This window comes from Mustela nivalis (assembly GCF_964662115.1).
Source record: "Mustela nivalis genome assembly, chromosome: 15".
NCBI lineage: Eukaryota > Metazoa > Chordata > Mammalia > Carnivora > Mustelidae > Mustela > Mustela nivalis.
Window position 1 is genome coordinate 85,146,337 of NC_139034.1, and position 15,954 is coordinate 85,162,290.

The 15,954-nt window shown below is 41.9% G+C and overlaps 1 protein-coding gene across 1 annotated transcript in view; it reads right to left on the bottom strand.

The window, feature by feature from the left end:
• Positions 1 to 14,432, bottom strand: part of NALF1 (NALCN channel auxiliary factor 1) — a 654,803-nt gene extending 640,371 nt beyond the window's left edge. The window contains exon 1 of the mRNA XM_082700997.1: positions 14,284 to 14,432. Coding sequence (XP_082557123.1) covers positions 14,284 to 14,329 — 46 coding nt within the window. The 5' untranslated portion in view covers positions 14,330 to 14,432. The remainder of the gene's footprint in view (positions 1 to 14,283) is intronic.
• Between the last annotated feature and the right edge of the window lie 1,522 nt (positions 14,433 to 15,954).

Below are 15,954 nucleotides of genomic sequence, written 5' to 3' on the forward strand. Positions count from 1 at the left end.
CACCTCAACGTGAGACAGGAGTCCATCAATATATTATTATTTAAGCACCCTTCAAACACTGGTGAGAAACCAATTAATATACAGTATTTTTAAAAGCCAAGTATCTTCCATCTGCACAAAGAAATGAAATTCACAAAAACAATTCAAGGACTTGCTCAAGGTCAGTTATTTGTAATGAACTAGTGTGTAGCCCAACTCTCCTGATGCCTACTGTGGTGCTACATGCATCTACATGTGTCACTCCGTTTACTGCAAATATTTACTGGGCTGCTACTTACTTGTTCCAGGCCCAAGAATCCTGTTCTTTCAGAGAATTCACAGGCGACTTCCTGTCTCTCACCAGCAACTCATTTATTTAATTGGTACTTTTTATAAGGCTTTGTATGCAAGATTTAGAAGGAACAGAATCAGATGTGAGGAAAAAGAAAAAAAGGCTTTTTCATCAAAGTCTCTTTCATTTCCAAACAAGAAAATGTTAATAAATAATCCAAACATTTTACCTGCACAAACTTCAACACTCTCCTGAGGAAAGAACCCAGATTAAAACATCCTTCAAAAATTGTTTGACAATTTTTCCTAATTCTTCCAAGATAACAGGTTTGTTTAGCATTTCTATATCTTGCATGATTAGTTTTGGTCATTTCTAGTTTTCTGTAAAAGAATGTATCTCACTCATGTTTTCAAAGTTATTTGCTTATCATTGAACAAAAAATTCATGAGCTTGAATATTCTGTCTGTGGTTCTCCCTCCTTATCATGTCTGGCTCTCCATAGTTGTGCTTTGCTTCTTCTCCCTTTTATTTTTTCCTTGGAAAGAGTTACCTAACAATTTGCATACTTTATTGTACCTTTTTCTTTCCTTCAGAGATCAAGCTATAATATTTTATTGTAATTGTTTTAGAGATACTCTGCAGTAACACTTTTTCCTCTCTCCACCACCCCTAGGCTTCCAGTCTTAGCCAAAAGCCTTTAAAGAAAGTGTTCAAATGCTGGTAATATAGCTTATTTACTTGTTATTCTTCACGTGTTGTTGTTACATTTTGATTGCATCTTTATTTCTTCTTTTTGGGATGGACTGAGATTTTGTCAATTTTTATGACTACATGAGAATAAATGACCACGTTGGTGACAACAGTCAATAGTAGGTAAGAAACAGGTAAATCAACCAATGTTTGAGACAGATCTATCAGCAAACTAGTGGCAGGTATCAAAGAGATCAGCAATATTTTTATAGACAGGATGAACATTTGGTCTGAAATTTCTCGCTGGAAAAATCAAGGCTGCAGACTACTGATAATGTGGGAGTGAATGAAGGTCACTCCAGAACTCCTCAGACCTTGAGTGTCTCCTAGATCCAATTTAGTATATGAGGCTTACAATCCTATTGGAGTCAAATCTGAATCCATGCCAGGGAACATCTCACCTGGGCCAGGTGTGCTTCATCAATCTCTGAGAGATCTTGTGCAATTCATCACTGCGGGGTAATGGTGCCCTCAGACCTGAAGAAGCCCTCATCCATCACTCACGGACTCAGGTTGTACAATCTGGCCCATGTCAATTCATAATTTTAGTGTCTGAGAAACAGGACAGGGGACTATTTTCCAAACAGCTACAAAAGTCACATTTTAAAATGCCTTAGTTGACCCACGGTTTCCTTGGGCTTGTGGATGAGCATATGGTCACTTGGGGAAAAAAAAAAAAAAAAGCCTTATTCTCTGTTTTCAAGGTACAGAATTCATTATATAAAGTATATCTTTTTATTCATCAAATTATCTGGGTGACCTTTATCATTATTTTGTACACATACCGTGTCACAAGACAAGTAGGCATCAAATCACCTCCCGCATTGCTTCTATGTCTCCTTGAATCACCTGTTATTTTGTTTCATGAACATTTATGATATTTCATTACATGTATAACAAATATTAGATTTTTCTTGTGGATTTCACACTTAAGGGATGCTAATTGTCCTTCCTTCTGTTCTATCGTGTTTAATAACTCTAAATTTAACACTGTCTGATAACAGGACTACTGCTCTCATTTTGTGCCCGGCACGCTTGAAACAACTGATTATTATCAGTGTTTTTGAGGCACTTTGTTTTAGTGATTTACATACAATACAGTCACATTTTATTCTGTAATGCTATTTGGGAATATTTTTAATAATTACTTGAAACAATCAAAGTTTCTTGATATGAAAAATATGACTGTTCTTGGTTTTGCATTAATATCTCATGAAATACTTTGTTTTTATTGTTTCTTTTTTTAACATATTGCCTGTGTTGTGTGTGTTAGCGTGTGTTTTTCTTCTGATTGAGTGGAATTTTTGTAATTTTATTCTATTAGTCAAGTTTGCAACTAAAACATTATCATATGTACATACTCTGATTTTCTCTGACTCATATCAATTACGTAAGTCCAAAAGAAATATCAGAAATGTCTTTTAAATAAATGTAGACTTAATAAATTATGATGACTAATGGTAATGATGTAGAAATATTGAATTATTTTAGTTAGAAATATTTCTTCCTACAAAATATCATCTCTATATTACAAATTTTGCTGGTAACCCCGCACAACTGTTTTTCTGAATGTTTCTGTAATCAGTTCTCAATTTGGATAAGTGGAATCAGAGAGAGAACTGGAAGTCCTGAGTGAGGCTTCACTGACTTCTGATACCAGGAAACATGGTAAATCCACATGAAAATAGCTTATATGAGCCTTATTTGGCTTTGCTTGTTTTGCTGACTGATGGTCTTCCACCTACACTCATTTTTCCTTCTATTCCTGGTTCCTCACGTTCTTCTCCCTCACATTTCTTATGTGAGATAAATGTAGGGTCTACGTACCCTGTTTTCTCTTTCCTCCTGTCTCCCCTCCCTCACACTCTGGTAATTCGTTGGGTCATGATGTTTATCACCCTCACTGACTCCATCTTATAAAGATAATGTAATGAACCTTGTAGTCACTGAAGAGGAACTAGAGCATCATAAATACTCAGTCTGTGATCAAAATCAAACTGTGGTTCTCAAACAACCAATTAATGTGGCAGAGGCTTTTGATTCTAACAAACTACTAGAGGACCATCAGATTACTTTAAAATTTTGTTATATAAATGCAAGGAGAAAAAGCTGAGCAAAAGCACAATCAGTATTTTAAAAAATATCTAAGCAAAGAACAAAAGATAACTCAGAATTTTAAATTATTACTTTTGAATACTTAGTATAGTGCTACTTAATCAGAAAAGCAAAATATTTATCTCTGAGGATAAATTTTCAAAATAATAAAATTTTATTCATTAAGTCATGTATCCGTCCATAGATTTATTAAACATAAACTGAATTCCAACAGTATCCTAGGGGATATGATAGTCAGAAATGCAAATATGGCAAAAAAACAATCTAAGGGGTTTGAAGTGGCGGGGTGGTGGGAGGTTGGGGTACCGGGTGGTGGGTATTATAGAGGGCACGGATTGCATGGAGCACTGGGTGTGGTGCAAAAATAATGAATACTGTTTTTCTGAAAATAAATTAATTAATTAAAAAAATTTTTTTAAATATTTAATTACACTATTGTCTATTAAAAAAAAGAAATGCAAATATGACATAGCCTTCCCAATATTTATACATTTTAATTATAAAATTCATGTATTTACAGAAAATGCAAAAAAAATACAAAAAATAAAGTAAAAATATATATTAGATAGCTAAATATATAGACAGATAAAATGAACACTGTGTTCATTGCAGTAGATAAACTTCTAGTTTTCAGCTCACATAAAGATATACACTAAACATATGTATTATAAGTGTGTTCTTAAGCTTTTTTTTAATGTGGTAGGAAATTTATTTTCCATATAATTCAATGGTGAATTTTATATTTAGTAAGCTGTTCAAGTAGATACACCTAATTTCTTTAAATGGTCCACTATCATTGGACCATTATGAACAAATGATCTACAATCTTTAGACTGTGCAATTCTTCCAGTGAAATTCTGAGCATGAACCCAATATAAGTATTTATTTATAAATTATGTACCACTTCATATATGTTTTTAATTATGAAGAAAATTTAAATTATTTTTTCCAAAACCATGCCAAAAAAATAATAACAACAACAACAGGATGGATTTTTAAAAAGCTTTTTACTATGAACTTCATATGGGAAAACAAAACCTATGTTCCTTTTTCAGTCTACTTTCATGTTCTCCTAGTGTAAGGTAGCCTTTACTCCATAGAAAGTGCTACTCTTCCACAAGGCATGATCATAAGGGTTCCTGTGAAAGGTCTCACTGAAACACTGAGAATTCTCCAGTTGGTCCAGTCATACATAGTTCAAACAATCCTGCATCATGTGTGAGCTCTGGGATGCTTCCATCTTACCATCCCTTGGTGATTTTTCACCTAGCATTCTGAAGGTGCATCCTTCACACGCATGGCCTCGTACAGAGGGAGCAAAGCCTCACCCAATGTTCCTGCACTGACTGTTAACACTCCTTCACGCTGAGACTTCCTCCCTTCTGTAGTTCTGGCCCGCAACTTCTGGACTGCTCAGCCTCATGAACATCCCATCTCCTTCCTTCAATCCACTGGGAATTCTGGGCCCTGCCTGCAAGCTCTTTCCTTTTGCTCCAGGTTCAAAAGTTGCCTCCAGGCAAAAAGTTGGATAACAATCACAGGACTCACCTCATTTGTTTGCATTCTCTCAAAGATCACAGTGAAAGGCTACTTGTTACCCAGTGCCTCAAAACAGTTGCTTCATGTATTTTTCCCACTTTTCTAATTAGTTATGACAGTAGGGTAAGTGCAGTCCTTATCATCCAACACAGATAGGGGCAAATTTCTATCCATTTAAATCTAGCTAAGAACATAAAATTCAGTGGATGCATTTGTTTGGTTTTTTCCCTGCACAACTCTTCTGTCTTTATCTTTCAGTCTTGTTTTGATGCCATTTCCTTTTGTTTAGAGAAATCACCTGGTCAATTTCTTCAGCATGATATCTGATGGTACACCTACTAAGCACATGTACATCTGCTTATGTCCTTCTTCTGTTCTCACAGATGACTGTTATCCTGCTGCGTATGTAATAATCTCAGATGGCAGTTTGGTCACTGAATAATCTATAAATTTTTTCCTCTGCCTTCTAGTTTCTAGAATTGTAAATAGGAATTCCGATGATGAAGGTCATGACAAATGTGTCGAAACACAGTCAGTATTAAATATCTTGACACAAATGCAAGATAGGTATGCAGCATGAGAGCTTGGGCACAGTGGTCCAGAAGTCTCTGGAGACTTCTGCTTAAGACTGAGTGATGACTATGGACTCTGAAAAACAATCTGAGGAGTTTGAAGTGGCGGGGGTGGGGGGGTGGGGGGGGAGGTTGGGATACCAGGTGGTGGGTATTATAGAGGGCATGGATTGCATGGAGCACTGGGTGTGGTGAAAAAATAATGAATACTGTTTTTCTGAAAATAAATAAATTAATTTATAAAATAAATAAATAAATAAAATATGTTAAAAAAAAAGTCAATTTCCTTAAAAAAAAAAAAAAAAGACCAAGTGATGACACAATATTTTTGTGCCTTATTTTCCTCACCTGTAAAAGGAAAATGCGTGCTAGTACCAACTAGAGGGTTATGGTGAAGATTAAAAGAGTTTTTATGTGTAAAAGGCTCAGAATACTGCCTGGCACACAGTAACTACTCAATGTTAAATGATAGCATTACGTGAAACATCATGTCACAGTCTCGTTGCACAAACCCAGACCAATTCACCAATTCATGAATAATTCCCTTTAAGTACTAACCACACTGCAAATAGGCATCAACCACACACTCTCCTTCCCTCTGAGAACTGGAGCCAGCATAAGGGAGCTAGATCTTTCTTGTTTTCTATTACTAAAAAAAGCCACATTTGGTAACTTAGCATATTCACTTAAGATTTTTTTAAGACTGAGAAACAAACTGAGGGTTTTGGAGGAAGGGGGTAGGGGGATGGGTGAGCCTGGTGATGGGTATTAATCTGACGGCACAGATTGCATGGAGCACTGGGTGTGGTACATAAACAGTGAATCTTAGAACACTGAAAAAAATAAAATTAAATTAAAATGTTAAAAAATAATTTTAAAAAATAAAAAAATAAAGCTCTATGAAAAATTTTTTTAAGTATTGTGTATAACAGATAAAATGGTCTACTTACTGTAAAATAGTTCAGATGGTCTCTCAGAATAGCCTGAAGCCAATATAAAACATTTTCTGCATACCAGATAATATATGATTGTGCTGGTAATATAATTCTTAATCATAAAGGTAGGATTATATATATGACTTATGTGCTATTATCTTATGAATCCATACATGTATTCAAAAAAAGTCGACACACATCACGTTACAGCACAGTGACTGACTACACCTCAGAGTATCTTGGTTCATTTTTTTCTAATTTTTAAAAATTGGACATGCACACGTGACATGTGTCCTCTTTCTTTCTCTAAAATAAGTATTTTTTAAAAAACATATATTGCATTTAAATTCAGAGGAAAAAAATTGTTTGGACCAGTAATTCTAAGAAGTTGTTATTTGTTCTCCTCCTGTCTTTGACACTACTGGTCCTCTGTGTTCTCTAGTCCTCTAGATGTAGTCTCTGTCCTAAATATGGACTCAAAGACTCTTTTTGCAAAATTTTTACCCAACCATGTACATACACACACACACAGATAAATATTAAAATAACAATATGGTATCTTTAATATACATATATGCATTTATGTTATTTCTCATTCTTTTTACATAATTCTATCATGTTGCTTCTATGTTACCCTGATCTTTCTACCGCTTTCTTCTCTCTCCTTCTGTAAGCCTTGGGACCATGTCAAGAAAGAAGTGATAGAGATAATTTGGTTTCTTATTGTGTGAAAACACTGACAAATGAAACAAGACAGAAAAAACAATTTTCTCTCTCCCAATAGTTTAAATTTGGTACATTTCACAACCAAGACCAATCTTGTTTGCAAAGAAAGGACAGGATCCACATGGTAATGACTCCTTCAAATCTGATTATCCATTTGATGTATGGCCAAAATGTCTTCACAATGTTTCTTCTTGTCAGAATCACCAAATTTCCCTGTGATTCTCAAAATTCACTTTAAGCCCTAAGTTTGGCAGCAATTCAGACCATCAGATCCCATATCCAGAATTTTTTGGCCACAAATTTTCCATGATGAAGAAAAGACTAGGTAACACGAATGAGGTATTGTTTTTAGCTGGTCATTTATGAAACAATCAGGGTGCTTTATTCTAACAATTTTCAGTGGAAAAGAAGTTCCGGGATGATTTGCCACAATTTCGTAATTGCCATTCATTTTAATGAACCATGTTCTGTTGGGGGTACAAACACGGGGTAGGCTATGTAGGTGTTCTTTTCTCCTGTTTATCCTCATTACTAATGTTTGATGGCACATCTTTTTTACTCCCAGAATACGGTAATAGAAGCCTGGACGGTTGATAGATACGGATAGAAAGAACTACTAATTACTGGAAATATACACTCAAAATAGTTTACAAATCTTGTTGCTTTTTGCTTATATGAACTCTGTGAAATAGCTATTCTGCTTCCATTTATAGCTATTCAAAAATTAAGACTGAGGGGCGCCTGGGTGGCTCAGTGGGTTAAAACCTCTGCCTTTGGCTCAAGTCATGATCCCACGGTCGTGGGATCGAGCCCCGCATCGGGCTCTCTGCTCAGCAGGGAGCCTGCTTCCTCCTCTCTCTCTCTCTCTCTGCCTGTCTCTCTGCCTACTTGTGATCTCTGTCCGTCAAATAAATAAATTTTAAAAAAATTAAAAAAAATTAAGACTGAGACTAGCTAAGAAACTTGGCTGGGTCACATAATTTACAAGTTGGGGAACTACTACGTTTTTTCATGTTCATGCTTATTCTACTCTGTTTCACAGCTCAACCTCTTACCTCCAGCCACTTAAATTCACCCCAAACCTTGATCCTAGGTTATGCTTCTGAAGTGTAGTTCTGAGAACACTAGACCCTGCCTCAAAGTCATCATGGATTCCATACTACCTGCAAAGCTTATTAAAATACAGTCCCCAGACTAGCCTTGTACACTTACCTGCTACCAATCAAATCAAACTATTATCCATGGACATATTCCATTTCATATTTTATAGTGCACTGGTTCTAGAAGATAATACTGTCCTACTCTCCACAACTCCCAAAACAATTTTACTCCTAAACTTCATCACAAATGTTCTGTCAGTGGAGCTGATGTGGTTATCTCTCATGTTGCAATGAACTCTTAGGGCACTTTTAATTCCAAACTGTATAAAGAATATTTTTATACTTTGCATTTCCAAATTTATACCCTACCTTGTACTAAAAAAAAGTCAAAGTTTCTCTCAAAGATACCCATAAGTACAAAATTAAACAAAAATGGACTCTTAATTCAGACAGGTCTGAACCACATGGGTAGGGATTCTCTCTCCCTCATATCTTCATCTCTTCATATTCTTAAATCTTTTTTCAAAGGCTTATTTACTTTATTTGAGAGAGAGGGAGAGTATGAGTGAGAGAGGGAGAAGGAGAGAGCATCTCCAGCAGACATCCCACTGAGCACAGAGCCATTCTTAGGATCCCACCACCCTGAAACCATGACCTGAGCCAAAACCGAGATTCAGATGCTCCACCAGCTGAGCCACCCAGGCATCCCACCTCCCCATATTCGTAAGCAATTTCTTATTAGAAGTATGAATTCAGGAAATGACTGTTTAACTTCATTTCAGCTTTTTTACACATATAAGCATTCCCCTAAAAATAAAGTAGTCCAAGAATACAATAAACTGTTTTTTTTTCATTAATTAATTTTTTATTTTTTATAAACATATATTTTTATCCCCAGGGGTACAGGTGTGTGAATCACCAGGTTTACACACTTCACAGCACTCACCAAAGCACATACCCTCCCCAATGTCCATAATACCACCCCCTTCTCCCAAATCCCCTCCCCCCACCAACCCTCAGTTTGTTTTGTGAGATTAAGAGTCACTTATGGTTTGTCTCCCTCCCAATCCCATCTTGTTTCATTGATTCTTCTCCTACCCACTTAAGCCTCCATGTTGCATCACCACTTCCTCATATCAGGGAGATCATATGATAGTTGTCTTTCTCTGCTTGACTTATTTCGCTAAGCATGATACGCTCTAGTTCCATCCATGTTGTCGTAAATGGCAAGATTTCATTTCTTTTGATGGCTGCATAGTATTCCATTGTGTATATATACCACATCTTCTTGATCCATTCATCTGCTGATGGACATCTAGGTTCTTTCCATAGTTTGGCTATTGTGGACATTGCTGCTATAAACATTCGGGTGCACGTGCCCCTTTGGATCACTACGTTTGTATCTTTAGGGTAAATACCCAATAGCGCAATTGCTGGGTCATAGGGCAGTTCTATTTTCAACATTTTGAGGAACCTCCATGCTGTTTTCCAGAGTGGCTGCACCAGCTTGCATTCCCACCAACAGTGTAGGAGGGTTCCCCTTTCTCCGCATCCTCGCCAGCATTTGTCATTTCCTGACTTGTTGATTTTAGCCATTCTGACTGGTGTGAGGTGATATCTCATTGTGGTTTTGATTTGTATTTCCCTGATGCCGAGTGATATGGAACTTACACAGGAATTCAGTAAAGTGTCAGGATATAAAATCAATGCACAGAAATCAGTTGCATTTCTCTACACCAACAGCAAGACAGAAGAAAGAGATATTAAGGAGTCAATCCCATTTACAATTGCATCCAAAACCATAAGATACCTAGGGATAAACCTAACCAAAGAGACACAGAATCTATACTCAGAAAACTATAAAGTACTCATGAAAGAAATTGAGGAAGACACAAAGAAATGGAAAAATGTTCCATGCTCCTGGATTGGAAGGATAATATTGTGAAAATGTCTATGCTACCTAAAGCAATCTACACATTTAATGCAATTCCTATCAAAGTACCATCCATCGTTTTCAAAGAAATGGAACAAATAATGCTAAAATTTATATGGAACCAGAAAAGACCTCGAATAGCCAAAGGGATATTGAAAAAGAAAGCCAACATTGGTGGCATCACAATTCCGGACTTCAAGCTCTATTACAAAGCTGTCATCATCAAGACAGCATGATACTGGCACAAAAACAGACACATAGATCAATGGAACAGAATAGAGAGCCCAGAAATAGACCCTCAACTCTATGGTCAACTAATCTTCGACAAAGCAGGAAAGAATGTCCAATGGAAAAAAGACAGCCTCTTCAATAAATGGTGCTGGGAAAATTGGACAGCCACATGCAGAAAAATGAAATTGGACCATTTCCTTACACCACACACAAAAATAGACTCAAAATGGATGAAGGACCTCAATGTGCGAAAGGAATCCATCAAAATCCTTGAGGAGAACACGGGCAGCAACCTCTTCAACCTCAGCCGCAGCAACATCTTCCTAGGAACAACGCCAAAGGCAAGGGAAGCAAGGGCAAAAATGAACTATTGGGATTTCATCAAGATCAAAAGCTTTTGCACAGCAAAGGAAACAGTTAACAAAATCAAAAGACAACTGACAGAATGGGAGAAGATATTTGCAAATGACATATCAGATAAAGGACTAGTGTCCAGAATCTATAAAGAACTTAGCAAACTCAACACCCAAAGAACAAATAATCCAATCAAGAAATGGGCAGAGGACATGAACAGACATTTCTGCAAAGAAGACATCCAGATGGCCAACAGACACATGAAAAAGTGCTCCATATCACTTGGCATCAGGGAAATACAAATCAAATAAACTGTTTTTAATATACAAGTTTCTCTCTTTTACTGCACTTTTCTTCTAGTGATAATGCCATCCTCAGAAGTCCTATTTCAAAATAGTGAAGAATTTGATACTTCCATTGGCATTATTTACTTGAACTCATTTTTACTTGTATGTAAAATTTCCACTTTAATGACTTGACTTTATGTGTAATGAAAGGAAGAAAATGTTCACTGCATGGAAATGGACATGATCATTTGGGGAGGAAAGGAAGTTCCTTGATCCCTGAAGTCATAAAGGTAAGCATGTTTGTAAAGCATTTTATAACGGGGTCAGGATGAGCATTATGAGGCTTGGCTACCCTCTTCTATTACTTCTTTCCTTTCTTCCATGTACATAACCCAGAGGCTTTCACGGTTCCAGAGACATCCATGGGGCATTCCCTCACCAAACCACACCTCTGTGCCCATCTTGTTGTGGATGCAACTCTCCCTCCTGCAGCAACCTCACTGACTAGAGCTTCAAAGCTATGTCCACTGATCTCCCTGGAAGGAAGAAGAGAAAAGGGACATCAGCCTCCCATCCAGGATGCCTGAGTTAGGACCCAGGAGAAAAAAGCCCATTGGCTACAGCTGTCAAACACTTTGCTTGAGGCCATGCCTCTTCGGCAGAGGCCCTTATCCGAAGACAGGTGGATGAGAGTACAAAGGTCTGGCTATCGTGATCCTACTCAAGATCATTACGAAAGGCCATTCTGTTTCCAGAGCCTAATTTCCTATGTGTTGTAGTTTGGATTCCTGAGAAGCACAATCTGTGAGAGAGTTTAGCATGAAGGATGGTTATTAAGACATGTTCTTGGGGCCAAAACTTGTGGAAGGAAGGAAAAGGACAGAATCAAAGATCTAAGTACTTTGAGTGTCTTTCCCTGAATATATATGCGCACATGTGCCTTCTGATTAGTTTCCACCCAAAGTTATGACAGAGGAAAAAAGAGTAAAAAACAAAACAAGACTTGATTATGTAAAAGCAATAATATTTTCATTTCTACATAACTTTCTAGGGTTGTTGAATGTTGGGCTTATCTCGTGGGAAATCATGTTGTGTTTGGGGAATAGAGGTCACATCACAGAGTGTCATTTAGCTAATTATACTTGAGAATGTCTATTTGTACACTCATTTTCCATGTACCTCTTCCACCAAGATGTGAGCTCTGTGAAGTCAGGGACATTTTCTGATGGTCCAGAAGCTAAAAGTTTATGTCACAAAAAAATTATTAGCAATTAATCGTTAACAACTGTTTAATGAATTACCAAGTTGTTTTAATATGAGCTATATATACACCCAATCTTTATTGTGGGTTGTTCATTTTTCATGGCTGTCTGCTCACAGTTTAAACAAATTAGGCAGCACATTGCCCTGAAATATTTTTGTTACATGATTATTGCCAGAATGACATGGTGAATACTTAAAATTTAGGGTCATGCCTACAGGAAAAGCTACTAAACTGACTGTCAAAATCCAGCCTTTTATCATTGGAACACTGGTAAAAGGAAAGATCAAAGACACAGACCATGTACCAGAAATGGCCTGGTGCCATGTTCTACGAACCACATGGCCCCCACTGTGGCATACTTCCCCTTTGTCCTTCTTTCCTTTATTACAAATTAGCACCTATATAATCAATGTAGTTCATTTCCAAAATTAGCCGTAATAAGACAAAGAGTATTAAATTCAGAGGAAATCACGACAGGCTTTTTCCAAATGCTTGTAGGAAGGCAGAAAGAATGATTATAGGCTAGTATATATTCTTCCTGTTAATAATATTTTTCCAATAACAAACATAGTAATTGCCCATTGTAAAAATGCATGAAAGTATAAAGAAAATAATTACTTCCTTTATCCCATTAGTAAGAGAGAGGATTTTTTCAACATTTTGGTATTTGGGGTACTTTTCCCTTAAGGTCTTTATGGGTATGGGCGTAGGGTGTGTGTGTGTGTGTGTGTGTGTGTGTTTTCAGGGTGCACGTGTGTGAGATCCGTGTGTGTGTGTTCAGGGTGCACGTGTGTGTGTGTGTGTGTGTGTGTGTGTGTTTTCAGGGTGCACGTGTGTGAGATCTGGATTTCTCTGCAGCACTTACAGAACAAGAAGGGCCCCTGTTGATGTAACCAGGCCAGCTCCGCCCGAAGAGCCTGTGCTCGCCGTGGGAGAGGCCGTCGTTTCCCGGATTCCTCAGCACGTGCTTTCATCAGAGGAACCTCGGGGTTTCCCTCAGTCGCGACAGCCTGGGAGGCCGCTCGGGTCGCTGCGCCGGTCTCCTCACCCGGCGCCCCACCTCAGGGGAAAGCTGCCGACGGCTCCTCCACGGCCGCAGAGTCCTCTGAGCCAAGCGGGGCCCCCGCGGGACTTCACCGCAGCTCTCGGAGCTCTTTCCTGGTTCCTATTCTTCGTCTTAATCCGTTTACATGTGCGCCCGGTTCCCAGCCAATTCCCGACACCGACAGAGCAAATTCGGAGCCGTTTATCTGCGCTTCCGGGACAGCGCTACCTTCCCCTGCCTCAAACGCACCTCTCGGAGCTACTTATCGATTATCCTTAGAAATAAACCTTTTTCTTAACCGAACGCAAGCCTGCGGCGGTCGCCGATTCGCTGTGCGGCCACATCCTCTCAGGTTGGCGCCGGCGGCACAGTCCGCGCAGGGCTCCGGGGCGCTCCCCGGGGCTGGGAACGCGGTCACCCCCTCGGCTGCCGGGGTCGGCCGGGCCGCGCGAGCGACCCACGGAGCGCGTCGCACTTCTCCGCAAGGAGAAACGGCTCGCGAGGAAGGGAGCTTCTGCGCCACCAGCCCGCCGTCCCTCTCACGCCCCGTCGCAGACCAGGGGACGTCGGCGACACGACGCCGCTCGGCCCGGGTTCGTCGAGCCGCGGGCGTGACGCTTCCGAGCGCGACGGGGCCCCGGGGCTCGCGCCTCTCGCCCGGAGCCGGGGACGCGGGCGACCCGCCGCTACCCGCAGGCGGCCGGCCGCGCGCTCCCGGGGGCGTCGGGGACGGGGTGAGGCAGGGGGCGCGAGCGCGCAGGCGGAGCGGGCACCGGGAAGGCCCCGCGGATCACCCCGGTCCGGGACTCGGCGTGCGGACAAGGGGACCACAGGAACCGTGACACTGCGGCACCCACGAAACCCTCAGTCCCGTCCGCACCTCGCGAGCGAGAGGACGGCCACGGAGGAAGTTCGCCTCCGACCAACAGCACCGCGACGCCCGGGGGGAGGGGACACCCGCGGGAGGGGCCGCCCGAGAACGTCCGTCGCGGCCCCTAACATCATCACAAGGAGCCTCAGGCCCAGCGCTCCCCGAGCCCCGCGCGGCCCTCCCAGCGGTGCGGGACCCAGGGAGGGCCACGGGGGCGCCCGGGCCTCTCAGCACGTGCTCCGCGGGGTCCCCCGGGCAGGCCCCCCGCCTCCTCCCCACGCAGGTCTCACCTGGCGCACGCCTTGCTCTGTGTCTGCCTCCTCCCCGCGTCTTCATCCCTGCGCGCCTTACGACCCCTGAGGGGACGGTGCGTCCCCTCTCAGACCGGGTCTCCCAGGAGACCTGCGGAGTTCCTCTCCTCTCTGAGACCCGGAACCCTCAGAGGGCTCACCCCCCCCCCCCGCCCCGGGGGATCCAGAAAAGCACCGGAAGCGGCAGCTGGGCGCGTGCACCTGCGCACACTGGGGCTTCTTCCCTTCAGGAGCAGTGGGCGGAGCCTCGGCAAAGTGGGCCGCCACCTCCTGCGCCTGCGCACTTCGCAGAAGAAGCCTCCAGACCTTTCCCGCCACTTTCTTCAGCGTGGTGCCGCGTTGCATTGTGGGAGTCGCGTGACTCCAGGGTCCAGGAGCTGCTGGGGACAGTGATCTGTTCCCCACCCGTCACGGGCTGGAGCTCTGCAGGTGAGCCCGGTTCCGGTAAAGGGAAGGGGTAGGCGTCGGCCTCCCTCTGGGCTCCAAACCCTGAGGGAACGGACGGAGGCCTGGGCGGCGCATGCGCTGGGGAAGCCTCAGGGTGGGATGTGCCCCGGACTCGGGGAGGATGACTTAGGGGCGCCTACAGCTGGGACCCGGCGGGGCATCTCTTTTTGACAGTGTTTTGTGGTTTTGAGACAGTGAGTTGTGCGGGTTGGTGCAGAGCTGATGTGGATGCTGTGCCGCGGGATTATTGGGTCCCAGGGGCCTGGGCCTCGTGACAGGGATTCTAGGCTCGGGCACAGCTGCATCTCGGTCACCTGCAGTTGCCGCAGAGATTTCCACGACGACACAGATGTTGCATTTGTTTCCCAGCGGGCAGACGCGGAGCGGGCTTGCGGTGGGAAACCAGACCTGCTCTGGGAGGACCGGAGGTGGTGGTGCCGGGAATTAGGGTAAGCCCCAGGGATCCGCCTGGCCGACGCATTCACCTGCACCTTTCTGTTTCAGACCACAGCTTTTCCAAGATACCCGTGCCCATTGGAAGGCGTCTCCAGGACCCATGCCCCGTTTGCTAGTCTGCAAATGACATGACTTCAGGTGTAGCTAGGGGTTTCCCATGGAAGGAGAAAATTGGCAGTATTTTCAAGTGTTTAACTCAAAAACCTTAAAAGTGTAGTTTTATGTTCAACTCAATTTTCACTACATTATTTTATTACTTAAAAGACTTAAAAGACTGGGAAGCCTGAGAGGCTCAGTCCGTTGAGAGTATGCCTTCTGTTAGGGTCATGATCCCGGGTCCTGGAATGGAGCCGCACCCCCACACACACCTCTTCTGGGCTCTTTGCTCTGTGGGGAGTCTTCTTCCCCGCTTCATCGGCCCCTCCCTCTCGCTTCTGCTCTGTCTCTCTCAAAATAAAAAAAATAAGTAAAAAGTTTTTAAAAAGATTTTAAACTTCCCTGTAACCCTGCCATTGCATTCCTGGGTATTTACCCCAAAGATACAGATGTCGTGAAAAGAAGGGCCATCTGTACCCCAATGTTTATAGCAGCAATGGCCACAGTCGCCAAACTATGGAAAGAACAAAGATGCCCTTCAACGGATGAATGGATAAGGAAGATGTGGTCCATATACACTATGGAGTATTATGCCGCCATCAGAAAGGATGAATACCCAAATCTGTAGCAACATGGACAGAACTGGAGGAG